General features: G+C 35.8%; 1 protein-coding gene across 14 annotated transcripts in view; it reads left to right on the top strand.

The window, feature by feature from the left end:
- DMD (dystrophin) overlaps positions 1-14787 on the top strand; it is a 2622506-nt gene that overhangs the window by 1070569 nt on the left and 1537150 nt on the right. For all 14 annotated transcript variants that reach the window (XM_021079543.1, XM_021079551.1, XM_021079550.1 and 11 more), the window contains 2 exon segments: positions 8964-9065; positions 9187-9294. In XM_021079543.1, coding sequence (XP_020935202.1) covers positions 8964-9065; positions 9187-9294 — 210 coding nt within the window.

The following is a 14787-nucleotide window of genomic DNA, read 5'->3' as shown; positions in this document are numbered from 1 at the left end:
TGAGTCCTCATGGATGCTAGTCAGATTTGTTTCCACTGAGGCAGGACAGGAGCTCCAGATTGTTTCATTTTCTAATGCTAAAATAGACTTGAGTTTCTGAAATAAACCAAACATGGATGATATGAGTAATCCTTTTTACTTGTTGCTTGATTTCTTTGCTGACATTTGATTTAGAGGTTTCCCATTGTGTCCATGAAAGAGATCTGGCCTGTGTTTTCCTTTCTTATGATATGCTTGCTAGGTTTAAGCCCCTTATTATGCAGTCTTAGAAACTTGCCATTTATGCCTGGAATTTTCTTTATGGGGGAAGTTTTAGATGAAGATACAATATACTTAATTGACCTTAGACTTTTTATTTTTGATTTCCATTTTTTAATTTTAAATCCTTTTTCTAGATTTTCCCTTTTTTGTCAGTTTTAGTAGTTTTTATCTTTCTAGGAATTTGCATCTAAAATTACAAATATATTCACATTCAGTCACCATGGTATTTAACATTTATTATTTATTTATTTATTTATTTATTTTGCCACTTCTTGGGCCGCTCCCATGGCATATGGAGGTTCTCAGGCTAGGGGTCAAATCGGAGCTGTAGCCACTGGCCTACGCCAGAGCCACAGCAATGCGGGATCCGAGCCGCGTCTGCAACCTACACCACAGCTCACGGCAACGCCGGATCCTTAACCCACTGAGCAAGGGCAGGGATCGAACCCGCAACCTCATGGTTCCTAGTCGGATTCATTAACCACTGCGTCACGACAGGAACTCCCTTAACATTTATTATTGAAATTTAGGAAGTGTTATATAAAACTATGAATTTCTAGCCTCTTGGGAAAAGGGAAGTGATCTGATAATTGTATGTCTGTTTTTGTGCATATTAACATCAGTAGGAGTTGAATAGTTCTGCCCACTTTACCATGAGCTCTCCATTTAGCTACAATCCCCATTACTCCTCATCCCCTTATACCTAGATTATTTTGTGCATTTTATTATATATACACATTAGAATGTGTGATTTCTTATAGATAGAATGTTCCAGTGCCAAAAGTTAGACTGGAGCATAGAGGGATGTGTTCTCCACTCACTTGGTTACAAATAAGTCATGTAATGGAGAAGGCTCTTGGTTTAAAAATGCAAAAGTAAAACATTTTCAACTCTTGTACAAAACATAATCTTCATTAGACTATTTAGGTAAATTCAAAAACCTAGTAAATTTAGTATCATGCTGAAATGTTTCACTCTATTCTATGTTAAAATTCTATTATGTCTAGATTTATCACAGCTGGAAACAAAAGCTAAGTTCTAAATCCTTACCATTTACAGGCATCTCAATAATTCATCATGGTCTTCAGAGCAACTTTCCTATTTGTTGACCTATCTGACCCTAGCAGTGACCTGGCTAGGAAGGTACTAAGCAGGCACTCTTATGTCCATTTCACTAGTAGGACAGCTAAACCATGGCAAGATAAAGAGTTTGCTGACAGATATTACCAGTTTGGTCAACAGTCAAGCTGGAACAAGAATTCATGCAATTTGTATTTTATGCTTAGTGGCGGGTAGCAGATTAGTAAATTTAGAGGTTCTACTATATGCACATTTTAAGTATTAAACATTTAGAATTGGAGGTAGAGGGGAGGGTACAGGAATTCACATGTGACTCTCACCGCCTATGGATCTTCAAATTCACCACAAATAGCCCTGTAGTTACCATAAATGACTGGTAGACAGGTATTTAATGAAGCAGCAAGAGAAAGCAATGGGGTTTTAAGACACAATTTGAGAGTAAAGTCCTGTATTCATAACTACAGTGATGGCATTCAGCTTTGAGATAGGCACACACTGTATGAAATGCACAAGACATTAAGCACATGGATAAGCTACCTCCCCCCACCACCCAAGAAGTTCAGAGACTGGGAGTCATAAAACAATAAGGAAGAGTAAAACCCCAAGCTACCTAGGAGTGCCTGGGAATGTGATGAATGCTAGAAAGAACACTGTCATGCTGAAATGCTCCTCAGGACTCCTGCTCTTTATTTTCTGATATCCCAGTTGAATAGATGTGTGGGAGGTGGAGTGTGCAAAGTTTATTAAGCTGGCATAGAACATTAAATAATAACTCACAAATAATAATAGCAACAACAACAGGGCCTTTCCAGATTTATTCATTAGCACTTTGTAAACTCATAAAAATAAATAATATATGGAACTGATCGTCACAGCACAGAAGAACATGCTTCTTCAAGTTGAAAATCTCACTATGCTTTTAGTACAATCACAAAGGCTGAATTTCATTAACGAATCAGTCATATTTACTTTTCAAAAATAAGTCCTTACAAAAAACATATGTTCTTAACCTAGAAGAATATGGATTTTTGATTTTTAAAAGATATTTCAGATAAAATGTTCAATTACATCTAGTCAAACGCTTTCTAAAATTAAATATGAAAAGACTCAAAAAGGATTCAGCATCTGTACATCTCACTGTACATTATGTAGCACAAATCACAATGCATGTTTTTTTTCATGTTGAATGCGCTATTGAGTGAATGCCATCAGGAAAGTGCATGGGCTTGTAGCCAGATGGATCTGAGGTCAAATCTCAGATGCTCAATCCTTTGGCCTCTGTGGCCTTAGGTGAGTTACTTAATCCATCTGAGTGTCAGTTTTCTCATGTGTGAACCGCACCATTAGAAGTGACATGAGTTCCTTCAATTCAGTTAGGAGTACAGGATCATTTAAACAGAAGCGAGAATGATAGTTTCAGAGAAACCTCTAATAACTGTTTCCTAATACATCAGAACATGTTTTTTCCACCCAGGACCATATGTTAGACAGTGAAGATATAAGACATGCCATTTTATAGTATACTGCTTCAGTTAACAGTTTGTAGAAAACATGTAAAATTGAGAAGGGAATCATAGACTTGGCTAAACATTAGTCAGTAATACTCTGCCCCATTTCTAGCTTCATAATGGGTGCTTCATTTCTTTCAATAAGTTGTTTGATGTTATTTCCATTTCACCATTGGTAAGATGAAGTTGTTTATCCTTTTTAAATGTACTGTTTTTTTTTATCAAGTAAGAAAGAAAAATCAAGAAATAAATTAGTTTTCAGAAGGCTCATTACACTTACAATTCATTTAGCTGAGGAGTATATGCCAGGGTCTGAAATTGCAATAAAAGGAGATGGGTTGCTTGCTGCCTCCCTCTCTTATAAATCTCAGTTGCTGCTGCATTGTGTGGTCCATGGCACGTAATTGTTTCTTCCTTAGTGGACATACTCTTGGGGACTCTTCATCTCTTAATGCCAATCTTGCTGGGCACAGTTTAGCTCTCACTTTCTATAACTGGCTTTAATAAATTCAGGGGTCAAGGTATTTAAGTTTTACCTCCCAGGCTTGTCAAATTTTCCTCACTTCCTTTTATCCAAGTATTCTTTTGATAGACATTTTTCACTTTTGCTTTGAAAAACCAACTCAACCAAACAAAGGAATTCAGATGAAAAATGTCCTTGGTATGTATAACAATATGAGATGTGAATTAAATGGGAAGGAAAAATCCTCCTCAGTGTGGTTCTGAGCCTAGATGATAATAGAGTTGTGATTTAGTCCATGAAAATGTGTTAGAGTAAGTGAACTGGCCTTTAGCTCCTCTTACTGCTGAGACAAAATGAGGACCTAAATAAAAATTAATTTCTTCTTATCACTTCATGAGATGTTATGATTCATTTTTCATTTATGTTCATAATGTTTACCTATCTTTACAAAAATATGCATTAGTCCTAAAAGTTCAAGGGATTCATAAACTTAAATGGAAACTCAGAGAAAGAGTGATTTTTTTATCTAGAGAAGAGGTTTCTAATCCTAATATAGTGATTTAAAAAATTACCTTCCTGTCAATTCCATTTGTTACAGTTTCTTGTATTTGTCTAACAAACTGGTTACATCTATTCAGGCAATGATAGGAACCAGCATCTTTGAGTGCCTATAACCGCTGACTGATAATCCAACAATTGCTTAGCTCCATCCTTTTAATTTAAATTAGGGCCAATATTTCTAAGCAATAAACATATAAATCCACAAATCCAGGCACTGTGTACATATATTTATACTTGTGCATGTGGCATTGCAAAAATCTACCCATGGGCACACATGTATGAGTAAGCAATTTCTAATTCACTTATCTAGTTTCACTAAGATCAGAAAAAGCACCATGCCTACATTGTAACAGAAGTGACTTAGATTCAGTTCATTGGAAGTTTTCTGAGAGTAAGAGAGATTTAAGCAGTAGCATGTGTTACTGAAGGTTGTGTATGTTCTCTTGTATTAGAAATCATTAAAGAAGAATATGCTGCAATTCTAAACATCTATTTGTAAAGATTTAATAAGTACTTTTCTAGAATGAGTAGAATAAAATAGTTCACCCTTGGTGATTTTTAGAAGGTTTGATGTAAATATTATGACCAAGCAAAATGTAAATAACCATCAACACTTCTATATATTGGTTCAAATTAAAACTCCTTTTTTGTTTTGTTTTGTTTTTACGGCTGCACCTGTGGCATATGGTATATGGGGCTTCCCAGGCTAGGGAACTGGAGCTATAGCTGCTAGCCTACACCAAAGCATAGCAGCGCTGGATCCAAGCGGCATCTGCAATCTACACTACAGCCTACGGCAATGCTGGATCCTTAATCCACTGAGCAAGGCCAGGTATCAAACCTGTGTCCTCATAGATTCTAGTTGGGTTCGTTACCACTGAGCTACGAGGGGAACTCCTACAACTGCTTTTCAATACATACTCGTTTAATAGTTGAAACAATTCTTTAGGCGGTTGGTGTGATGATTTTCTTAGAGAGAAATTACCTATCCATAAACTTCTTGGAAAAGTCACTTGATTTCAATGAGCAGAGGGAGATAATGGTACTGATCCCTCAAAGAATTGCTGGTATTATTAGAATATATTATGAATTTAAAATGTTTTTGTAATTTGGAAAGACGCAAACACATTGGTTGTCCAAGCGATTGATTGACCTGAAAGTTTAATCCAAGTTGTTTGGTTCTAGATACTTTTGTCTTCGCCAAATAAAACATAAAATCACAAAGTGATAATGTATTTGTATTTGGGAAGTTGTCAGAAGAAATTATTAAAACTCTGCTCTACTAGAACAACTTAAATTAATTTTACTCAAGTAACTGAAATGTATTTTCTAAAATTTGCCCACTATAATGTGTACGTCTTTACTTGTAACAACTTCAGTTTTGTGAGACATTTTGTAATGCTATGGAAACAGCCTCACTTAAGTATGCCTGTGTAGTTTATTAGGTCTGCTGTGACACAGTGCCAGAGACTGAGTATCCTAAACAGCTGAAAAATATTTTCCCAAAGTTCTGAAGTCTAGAAATCCAAGATAAATGTACTGACAGGTTTGGTTCTGCTGAGGCCTCTCTCCTTGGCTTGCAGATAGCTGCCTTCTTGCTGTGTCCTTACATGGTCTCCCCTCTGTTCCCACACATCCCCAGCATCTTTCCGTGCACCCAGATTTTCTCCTCTTATAAGGGCACTTGTCAGATTGGATTAGAGCCCACCAGAGCTTAACGTAAAAGCCCTTTTTAAAGGCTTTATCTATCAGATCCCTCCTAATACAGTCACATTCTGGGATGGAGGATGATAGGGCTTCAACATATGAATTTTGGGCAGATACAGTCCAGCCCATAACATCTTTATTCTGTTAATTTTTGGCATATAGTATATGTTCAATAAATATTTGTTGTTTAAATAAATTCATGATTGGCTAAAGAATAAATTGGAGGCTGTCATAAACTGTAAGTTAAAATAAATATCAGCTGAATTATAAACCTGCTTTAGTGAAGTATTGAAGTTATCTATTATGATTATTTGAATACAAAGGACATTTTCAATAATACTCTTTTGTTACTTTTTTTATTGAAGTGTTGTTGATGTACAGGTATACAGTATAGTGATTCACAATTTTTAAATGTTATATCATGTATACTCATTATAAAATATTGGCTATATTCTCTGTATTGTACAATATATCCTTGTGGCTTATTTTATAGATAATAGTCTGTCCCTCTTAATCCCCTACCCCTATATTGCTCTTCCCCCTTTCCCTCTCTCCACTGGTAACCACTAATTTGTTCTTTGTATGTGTGAGTCTGCTTCTTTTTTATTCACTAGTTTGTTATATTTTTTAAGTTCCACATATATGTTATATCATATAGTATGTCTTTTTCTGTATATACACAAACCACATATTCTTTATCCATTTTTCTGTTGATGAAAATAATATATATATATATATATACTTTTTTTTTTTTTTTTTTTTTTTTTTTTTTTTTTTGCTTTTTAGGGCCACACTTGCATATGGAAGTTCCCAGGCTAGGGGTCAAATCGGAGCTACAGCTGCCGGCCTACACCACAGCCATAGCAACGTGGGATCTGAGTCACGTCTGTGAACTACACCACAGCTCACGGCAATGCCAGATTCCTGTCCCACTGAGAGAGGCCAGAGATTGAACACAAATCCTCATGGATACTAGTCAGGTTCATTTCCACTGCACCACAATTGGAACTCCAGAAATAATATTCTCAAAATAGTTGTTTTAACCATATTGACCATGTACCTAAAATAATATTTATTATTGTTTTTATTATAACATTCATATAGTGAAAAAACTATAATGTAAAATGTATCACAGTATATATTGGAATTTCTATAAATTTAATTTCAAGCAATCTAGTCTAGAGGTCTTTATGTGATTTGTTTTATAGGATGTCCTACTAAAACTAACAAATTATAAACATCCATCTATGAGATTACAAACGTAAAATGATACTTCAGTGGACACAACCTTTGTGTGTCTTATAATACTAGAGAGGTGTTATATCTATTTAGAATTCTTGGCTCATTTTCTTTCATTTATGAAGACAGTGCTACAGTTGGAGTTTATTTCCTACTCCTTTGACATCCATCTCCACTGGGGTTTAATCCCTGCAACAAATATCCCACTATTTGACCTTTTATATCTATATCATAAAATCAGGCAGATGGTGTAGTTTATGGCTAAGGGCTAAGAGTTTCTCTGTTTGAAGCTAGTTTTTCATGACTAATCCTTTAACAGATATGTTACATGCCATTTTACCTGATGCATCCTGACATGGTAACTAGGAAGTTCACTAAAAGAACTTCTAATATGTTTTAGAAAAATCTCAAATATTTAGTTGTAATAAGTAAATGGCTAATATTGAATTCATTGAGTTATGTTAGCATATTTCTTGTATCTTGCATCACTCTCTCAGTGCTACTATGGCTTCTGACATAAACTAATGTAATTCAAAAGGAATAGGGTAGAGAATGAAACTATTTAAAATAAAAAATTAGTTATATTATGCTGATAGCAATAGCATTTTTATTGACATTTCTGAAGAAAAATTGAAAACTCACTTGTGACTGAGCTGCGTATGAGTCCATGATCATTTTAATACTGTAGTAAAATGTTTATTGCCTACTTCTTACCCATGTATGAGACTCTCTTTTTGAAATGATGGTAGATTAAACACATTTAAAAAAATATTAGATAGAAAAAAAAAAGAGTTCCCGTCGTAGTGCAGTGGTTTATGAATTCGACTAGGAACCATGAGATTGCAGGTTCGATCCCTGGCCTTGCTCAGTGGGTTAACGATCCGGCATTGCCGTGAGCTGTGGTGTAGGTTGCCAACACGGCTCGGATCCTGTGTTGCTGTGGCTCTGGCGTAGGCCGGCAGCTACAGCTCTGATTCGACCTCTAGCCTGGAAACCTCCATATGCTGTGGGAGCAGCCCTAGAAAAGGCAAAAAGACAAAAAAAAAAAAATTAGATAGGTCTCTGAATTACCTAGAGATAGATGGATTTTTGCCATGATGATAATTACATATGTATTATTTGAATCATATATCAATATTTTCTAGGTGGAATAATCCAAATATGTAGCATCAAATAAGGTATAAATAATGATCAGGTTTATCTTTGACACTTGTAAAAAACATGAGTTATAAACAGTTTCTAGCTCTCATTCTATATGAAATAAGTCATATTCATATTCTAATATTTCTAGCTTTTAGAGACCCGATATCTATGGGAAAATAATTCTGTTATTTATGAGAAAGTCAAGAGTTGATATTTTAGACTCTGAAAGGCATCATAATAGAGTTGAAATAAATAATACATTTTTTTCCTTAAAGCATTCCCTTTATGCAGAAATCATTACAACATGGAGTTATTCATCTAAAAACCATTGGTACTTGGTTTATATTGCATATTAAGATAATATGTACCTACAGATATTAGTGACATGCTAGAGACAGGGCAAATATTATTCAGGAAATATACAATTTTCTCACTGGAACGGTTTAGAGAAATAGTAAATTTAAAGACTTTGTGGTAATAATCCAGTTAATTTTAAAAATTCAGATATGATTTTAAACCACTACAAATTTTCTTCTACAATCAAGACATTAAGCAATTCAAATTATACAAGATTGCTTCAAATTGGTCTTTTTAGGCATTCTGTTTAGTAGTCAGACTCATTTCTTTTGAAATGTATTTTCAGACATAAGATACACATTTTATGTATTATCAATGAAAAATTCTTTTTACTCTTATGTCTATCTTTTATTATCTTACATTTACTGTGGAAATATTTCAAATAGTGGTATGATAACTGCCTCAGATTTCTTGTAAATATCTTTTCTTTTCAATGTAAAGTGAAAAATGAATGAAATAATTTTTTAGACAGATGAAAGGCACAATGTTTATAAGGGGAAGCAAGAAGGTTATTCTTTACAACTTTTAGTATACATAGGATATTCCAAGTTAGATACTTTTACAAATCATTCATGCTATTTGTAATGAAATTCAGTTAACAATTAATTGTTCGCTGATGTTGTGGTGGGTTTTCTCTTCCTCAGGTACTGGGAGATAGGTGGGCAAACATCTGTAGGTGGACAGAAGATCGATGGGTTCTTTTACAAGACATCCTTTTAAAATGGCAACGTTTTACTGAAGAACAGGTGAGTCACGTGGAGGATATTGTATCAGTGAAAGACATGGCAGTAATTAAATGGCTAAATGAAAAAAATACAGTGAGGTACCTTAATAATTATTTTCTCTTTTGGAATTGATTTCTTTCAGTGCCTTTTTAGTACGTGGCTTTCTGAAAAAGAAGATGCATTGAACAAGATTCACACAACTGGCTTTAAGGACCAAGGTGAAATGTTATCAAGTCTTCAAAAACTGGCTGTATGTATTTTTTAGCTTTCAATAGTCTTAAAAAAAAACATTTACTAACATCATTGTTTGGTCTTTCCATTCTTTCAGGTCTTAAACCAAATATTTGTTGTTCTTAGATCATTCTATTCAATTATATTGTACTGTTACTTTTCTTAATTAAAACAGGAATGCTGTAGTATCTTAGGGTGCTGAGGCTGCTATCGTACATGGTGGAAAGAGAAACTCTGGTGTCTCTTTCTCTTCTTATAAAGGCATGAATCCAGAATTCTGTCATGGCTCCGTGGTAATGAACCCAACTAGTGTCCATGAGGATGTGGGTTTAATCCCTGGCCTCACTCAGTGAATTAAGGATCTGACATTACCATGAGCTGTGGTGTAGGTTTCGGATGTGACTCAGGTCCAACACTGCTGTGGCTGTGGCATAGGCCAGCAGCTGCAGCTCTGAGTCAACCCCTAGCCTGAGAACTTCCACATGCTATAGGTGTGGCCCTAAAAATACAGTAAATAAATAAGTAGATAAATAAATAAGTAAATAATAAATAAAAAGTCAAAAATCCCATCTTGGGGCTCCACCTTCATGACTTCATATACACCTAATTACCTCCCAAAGGCCCCAAGTCTTCATACCATCATTATTGGGGGTAGAATTTCAACATATAAATTTTGTGGGGACACAGTCATTTATTCCATATCATTACACCCCTGTACTCCCAAAACTTTTGTCTTTCTTACGTGTAAAATACATTCCTTCTCTTCTAATAGCTCCAAAAGTCTTTGCTGGTTCCAAAATCAACTCTATAATGTGCAGTGTTATATTCAAAATCTCATCCTCATCTAAATCGGTTATGACTAAGACTCCAGGTATAATTCATCCTGAGATCAAGCTCTCCAACTGTGGACCTTTGAAGCCAGACAAGTTATATGCTTCCAATATACAATGGTGTGACAGATATAGGATAGACATTCCCATTTCAAAAAAGGACAAATAGGGAAGAAGGAAGGAGTGACAAATAAGTCTAAAACAAACATGGCAAGAACAATTCCATTATATCAAGGCTCAAGAACAGTCCTTTCTGGACTGATACTCTGCTGCTCCAAGACCACTAGAGTAGCAGCATTACCCCCAGGATTCCAAAAGATGGCCTTCCCTCTTCATCTTTATAGGGCATCACCCCCATGGCCCTCTGCAGCAGCCTCACCCACAGGACTCTTTGTGGTGGCTGTTGCAGAGGCACTGGGTGGGCCCCCCTCCCCAAACCTGAGAGGTGACCCCATCATTTGAGACCTCCTGAGCATGTGACAGAGGTGGCAGCCCTGATGAGCTCTGAATCACCTATATCGTTCTTCCCTTTTCTTGAGGAATAGCACATGTTCACAGCCTTTCTTCAGTCCATCCAGTTTTCTGTTTCCATCAGTCCCAGCTAGCAGTTTCTGCTGCTATAATCCCATCTGCATTCCTGGTTTACACTGAGATGTCTGGTTAGGTCTCTGATTCATACCCACACTAATCTCTTTATCAAATGGTGAGTCAGCCACACCACTAGTGTTCTCTTCTGAACATGTTTTCTCATTTTTTATAATATGAATAGGCTGAGAATTTTCTAAATCCCTAAGTTATGGTTCCTTTTTGCTTAACAATTCCTTCTTCAATTATTTATCTCTTCTTGCATTTTTACCAGAAGCGTTCTGGAGAAAGCATGCTGTTCCTTCCACAGTTTGCTTAGATATATCCTAAAGATATGAAATTTCTTAGCTAAATATCCAATTTCATCACTCCCAAGTTCTACCTTCCACAAAATACTAGATTAACACAATTCAGTCAAGTTCTTTGCCACTTTATAACAGGATCATCATTTCTCCCTTGTCCAATATGTTCCTTATTTCCACCTGAGACTTCATCAGAATGGCCTTTACCATCCATATTTATGACAACATTCTGTTCATGATTATTTATGTCTTCTCTAAAAAGATAGAAACTTTCATTCCTGCTTTCTTCCTTTCTCTCTGAGTCCTTACCAGAATTGCCTTTAAGAATATCTTCAGGGCTGAACCTACAGTATATGGAAGCTTCCAGGCTAGGGGTCGAATTGGAGCTGTAGCTGCTGGCCTACACCAAAGTCACAGCACCATGGGATCTGAGCTGTGTCTGCAACTTACACCACAGCTCATGGCAATGCTGGATCTTTAACCCACTGAACAGGGCCAGGGATCAAACCCGCATTTCTTGGATATTAGTGGGGTTTATTGCCACTGAGCCACAACAGGAGCTCCTGGAACTCCTAATTTGTCTTGATTAATCTATGTATTGATGAGAACTTAATGAACACCAACAGATCCACTGCCAACACCTAGAACTTGATGGTAAACTTATCTTTGGGCTCTCCCTTTACATTTGTCACTGAAATAAACATCTGCCAAGGAAACTGGAAAAAAGAAAAAGAGTATCTTCATGGAAATCTTGAAGATATTTGAAGTAAAAACACTTCATAACTCTTCCAGTCTCTACCCATTACCCAGTTTAAAGCTGTTTCTGCATTTTTAGGTATTTATTACAGCATCACACCAGTTCTTGGTCATAGTTCCTATCTGAATCTGCTTGGGCTACTGTAATAAAATGCCATAGACTGGTGGCTTAAACCATAGATATTTACTTATAGTTCTGGAACCTGGGAAACACAAGATGAGGGTGCTGGCATGTTTGGTTTTTGGCGAGGGCCCTCTTCCTGGCTTCCAGACAGCACCTTCTAACTATATCCTCATGTGGTAAAGATAGAGGAGTCTCTGATGCTATTTCCTCTTTTTAAAAGGGCACTAATGCTAGCATGGGGCCCTACTCTCATAACCTCATCTAAGCCTAATTACCTCCCCAAAGCTCCACCTCCTAATGTGATCACATTGTGATGTTAGGCCTTCAACATATGAATTGTGGGGGCATATAAACATTAATTCCATGATATATAGGTAAAGTCTTAACTTTTGTTTTTCAAACAGATTGTACTCTAGAAAACATATAGCATACCTGGAATGAGATTTCGGTTAAAATAAAAAGGAACACAAAGAAAGACCTATGAGTATTCCATAAAGTTTTAAACAGCGTAGTTGTAAACTTAAATTTAATGTATAAAACTCAAGTAGATTCACTGAGAAATATAAGAGAAGTACAAGCGATGATTATGAGGGACTTATACCCTAGTTTGGAAAATAAGAAAAACATTAAAGCAAACCAAATGGCATCAATTATAGCACCTGTATGTTTTGAGAAATTAATGAACTTTGGCCATAAGAGGTCATCAGGGACCTCTTCGTTGAGACATTTCAGTTTGAGTTCAGCCTTATGGGATTAAAAAAAATCTCCAAAGCTTCTCTTCTACTGTGAATTTGATTATTTTCTGATAAGAGAGGGGCCGATCTAATATGAAGAGTTAGATTTTTCAAATAAAATAATGCATAATTAGAGTTTTTTGATTTTTAATCAGTTAATAAATGCTAATTTGATATTCTAATATAAAACAAAAGTTTATTGTAATTGTTTCATAACTTTACCTAAATTAATCTGTTTTTGCCCATATTGATATTATGTAGTATACATTATAATCAAATCATTTATTTAAAGCTAATTTGCTTTTTTTTTTTTTTTTTTTGCTTTTTAGAGCCACACCCACAGCATATGAAGGTTCCCAGGCTAGGGATCAAATCGAAGCTACAGCTGCCAGTCTATGCCACAGCCACAGCAACCCAGGATCGGAGCCATGTCTGCAACATACACCACAGTTTACAGCACCGCCAGATCCTTAACCCACTGAGTGAGGCCAGGAATCAAACCCACAACCTCATGGTTCCTAGTCAGATTCATTTCTGCTGTGCCATGATGGGAACTCCCTAAAGCTAATCTTAAATAAATTTCTCCAGTTAAATTTGTACCATTTTACCAAGTATTTATTCTTAATATACATTTTTTTGCTCCATAGTTACTGATTTTATTTAGACCTTTAAAATAGATTCACTTATGTGTTACTTGTTATTATAGGCTGGGTTATTATCTTGTGACATAGAAGTTTAAGGATCCAGCATTGTCACTGCAATGGCTCAGGTCACTGCTGTGGCATGGGTTTGATCCCTGGCTTGGGAACTTCCATATGCCATGGGCAAGCCAAAAAAAAAAAAAAAGAGAGAAAGAAAGAAGGAAAGAAAGAATATATGTTTTTTTGAGTTATGTGACTACTAAAAACAGATTTCAAAAAAGTAATCTATATATGTATTGAATGGTCCAAAAGTAGTAGTGATTGATACCTTTGTAATTTTTGTTCTGTAGCTAGTGGGAAACTAACTGGGAGTTCAATAACAATCATATTCGCATTTTTGGAACACTCTCTGGTAGTAACACTTTTGGTGCCAAGAAGGCCAGTTAGAAGAACTGAAGTAGCACTGGGCATCTAAAGGAGGAGACAGATGAGGTTATTTCAGAAGAGGAAATTGAGGCTAAGGAAAAAACACATGGCATGTATTAAGTATTACAGAAAATTATTAGCAGAGTTAAAATGAGCAACAAGATATCCAAATTCAGGTCCAAGACTTTTAAGCTATTTCAAGACTCCTCAAAACATATGATTCCTTGACAAAAAAATAACTGCAATTGAAAATTGTTGTTTCAAACAATCATGTGCCACTGTGTTGAAATTGTTGTCAGTAAAAGACATTACCAGCTTTAGGGCCATGAAAATGGTCTCTTAGCAAAGTCTCAATAATTTTCCAATATGATTAAAATTCAAATTATGTCACCTTACTTGTGAACAAAGTGAAAATATGTTTTGTATAAGTCTTACTGTTTGATAGTTTAAGCCAATTAACAAAACCTGACAGCTGGTCTAGAATCTGAGGTAAAATTCCCCTGCTGACTCAGGCAGTGAATAAGAATTTAATGTTCATTAAAATATGTCACAATCTGAGACCCAAAACAGGTACCATCTGTCACCAGTTCCTACTACATACCTAGGTATAGATACAGAGTGCTAAAACTCTCTTTTATTTATAATCAGTGCAATTTGTTTTGAAATATTATCACTAATAACCCATGGGATTTTTCTCCTACTTTTCATTTGAGGTAGATGAGGAGTCAAGTATTTCATTTCCTCTTGATCTGTGATTTTATCCACATCATGTGGGTCTATTATTTTTCTATCATCAAAATTGAGTTTTCATTTTGTATAAAGAATAAAAAGAAAAAGAGGGAAGAAACTGAGGTGAATTCTAAGTCTTGCAGAATCAAGTAGACTATCATGGAAAGGCCCAAATCTCTAAGAAACATATTCCTGAGGAAAAGTACTGTTGCTATGAGGATTTGTGGTGTTTGCCAGGGAAGGACAACTCTGGGAAGCTTAATGATCCAAGAGAGTATGGTGTGAAGGGTCTATGGAAGTACTGTGGTATTAGGACACGCACAGATGTCTGTGACACCATACAGCAGGGATGGAGTGCTTATGAGAGCTCAGCAAGGCCCTGATG

This window comes from Sus scrofa, chromosome X (assembly GCF_000003025.6).
Source record: "Sus scrofa isolate TJ Tabasco breed Duroc chromosome X, Sscrofa11.1, whole genome shotgun sequence".
NCBI classification, from domain to species: Eukaryota; Metazoa; Chordata; class Mammalia; order Artiodactyla; family Suidae; genus Sus; species Sus scrofa.
The sequence above is the reverse complement of the archived record's forward strand: the minus strand, read 5'-3'. Positions and strand labels throughout refer to the sequence as shown.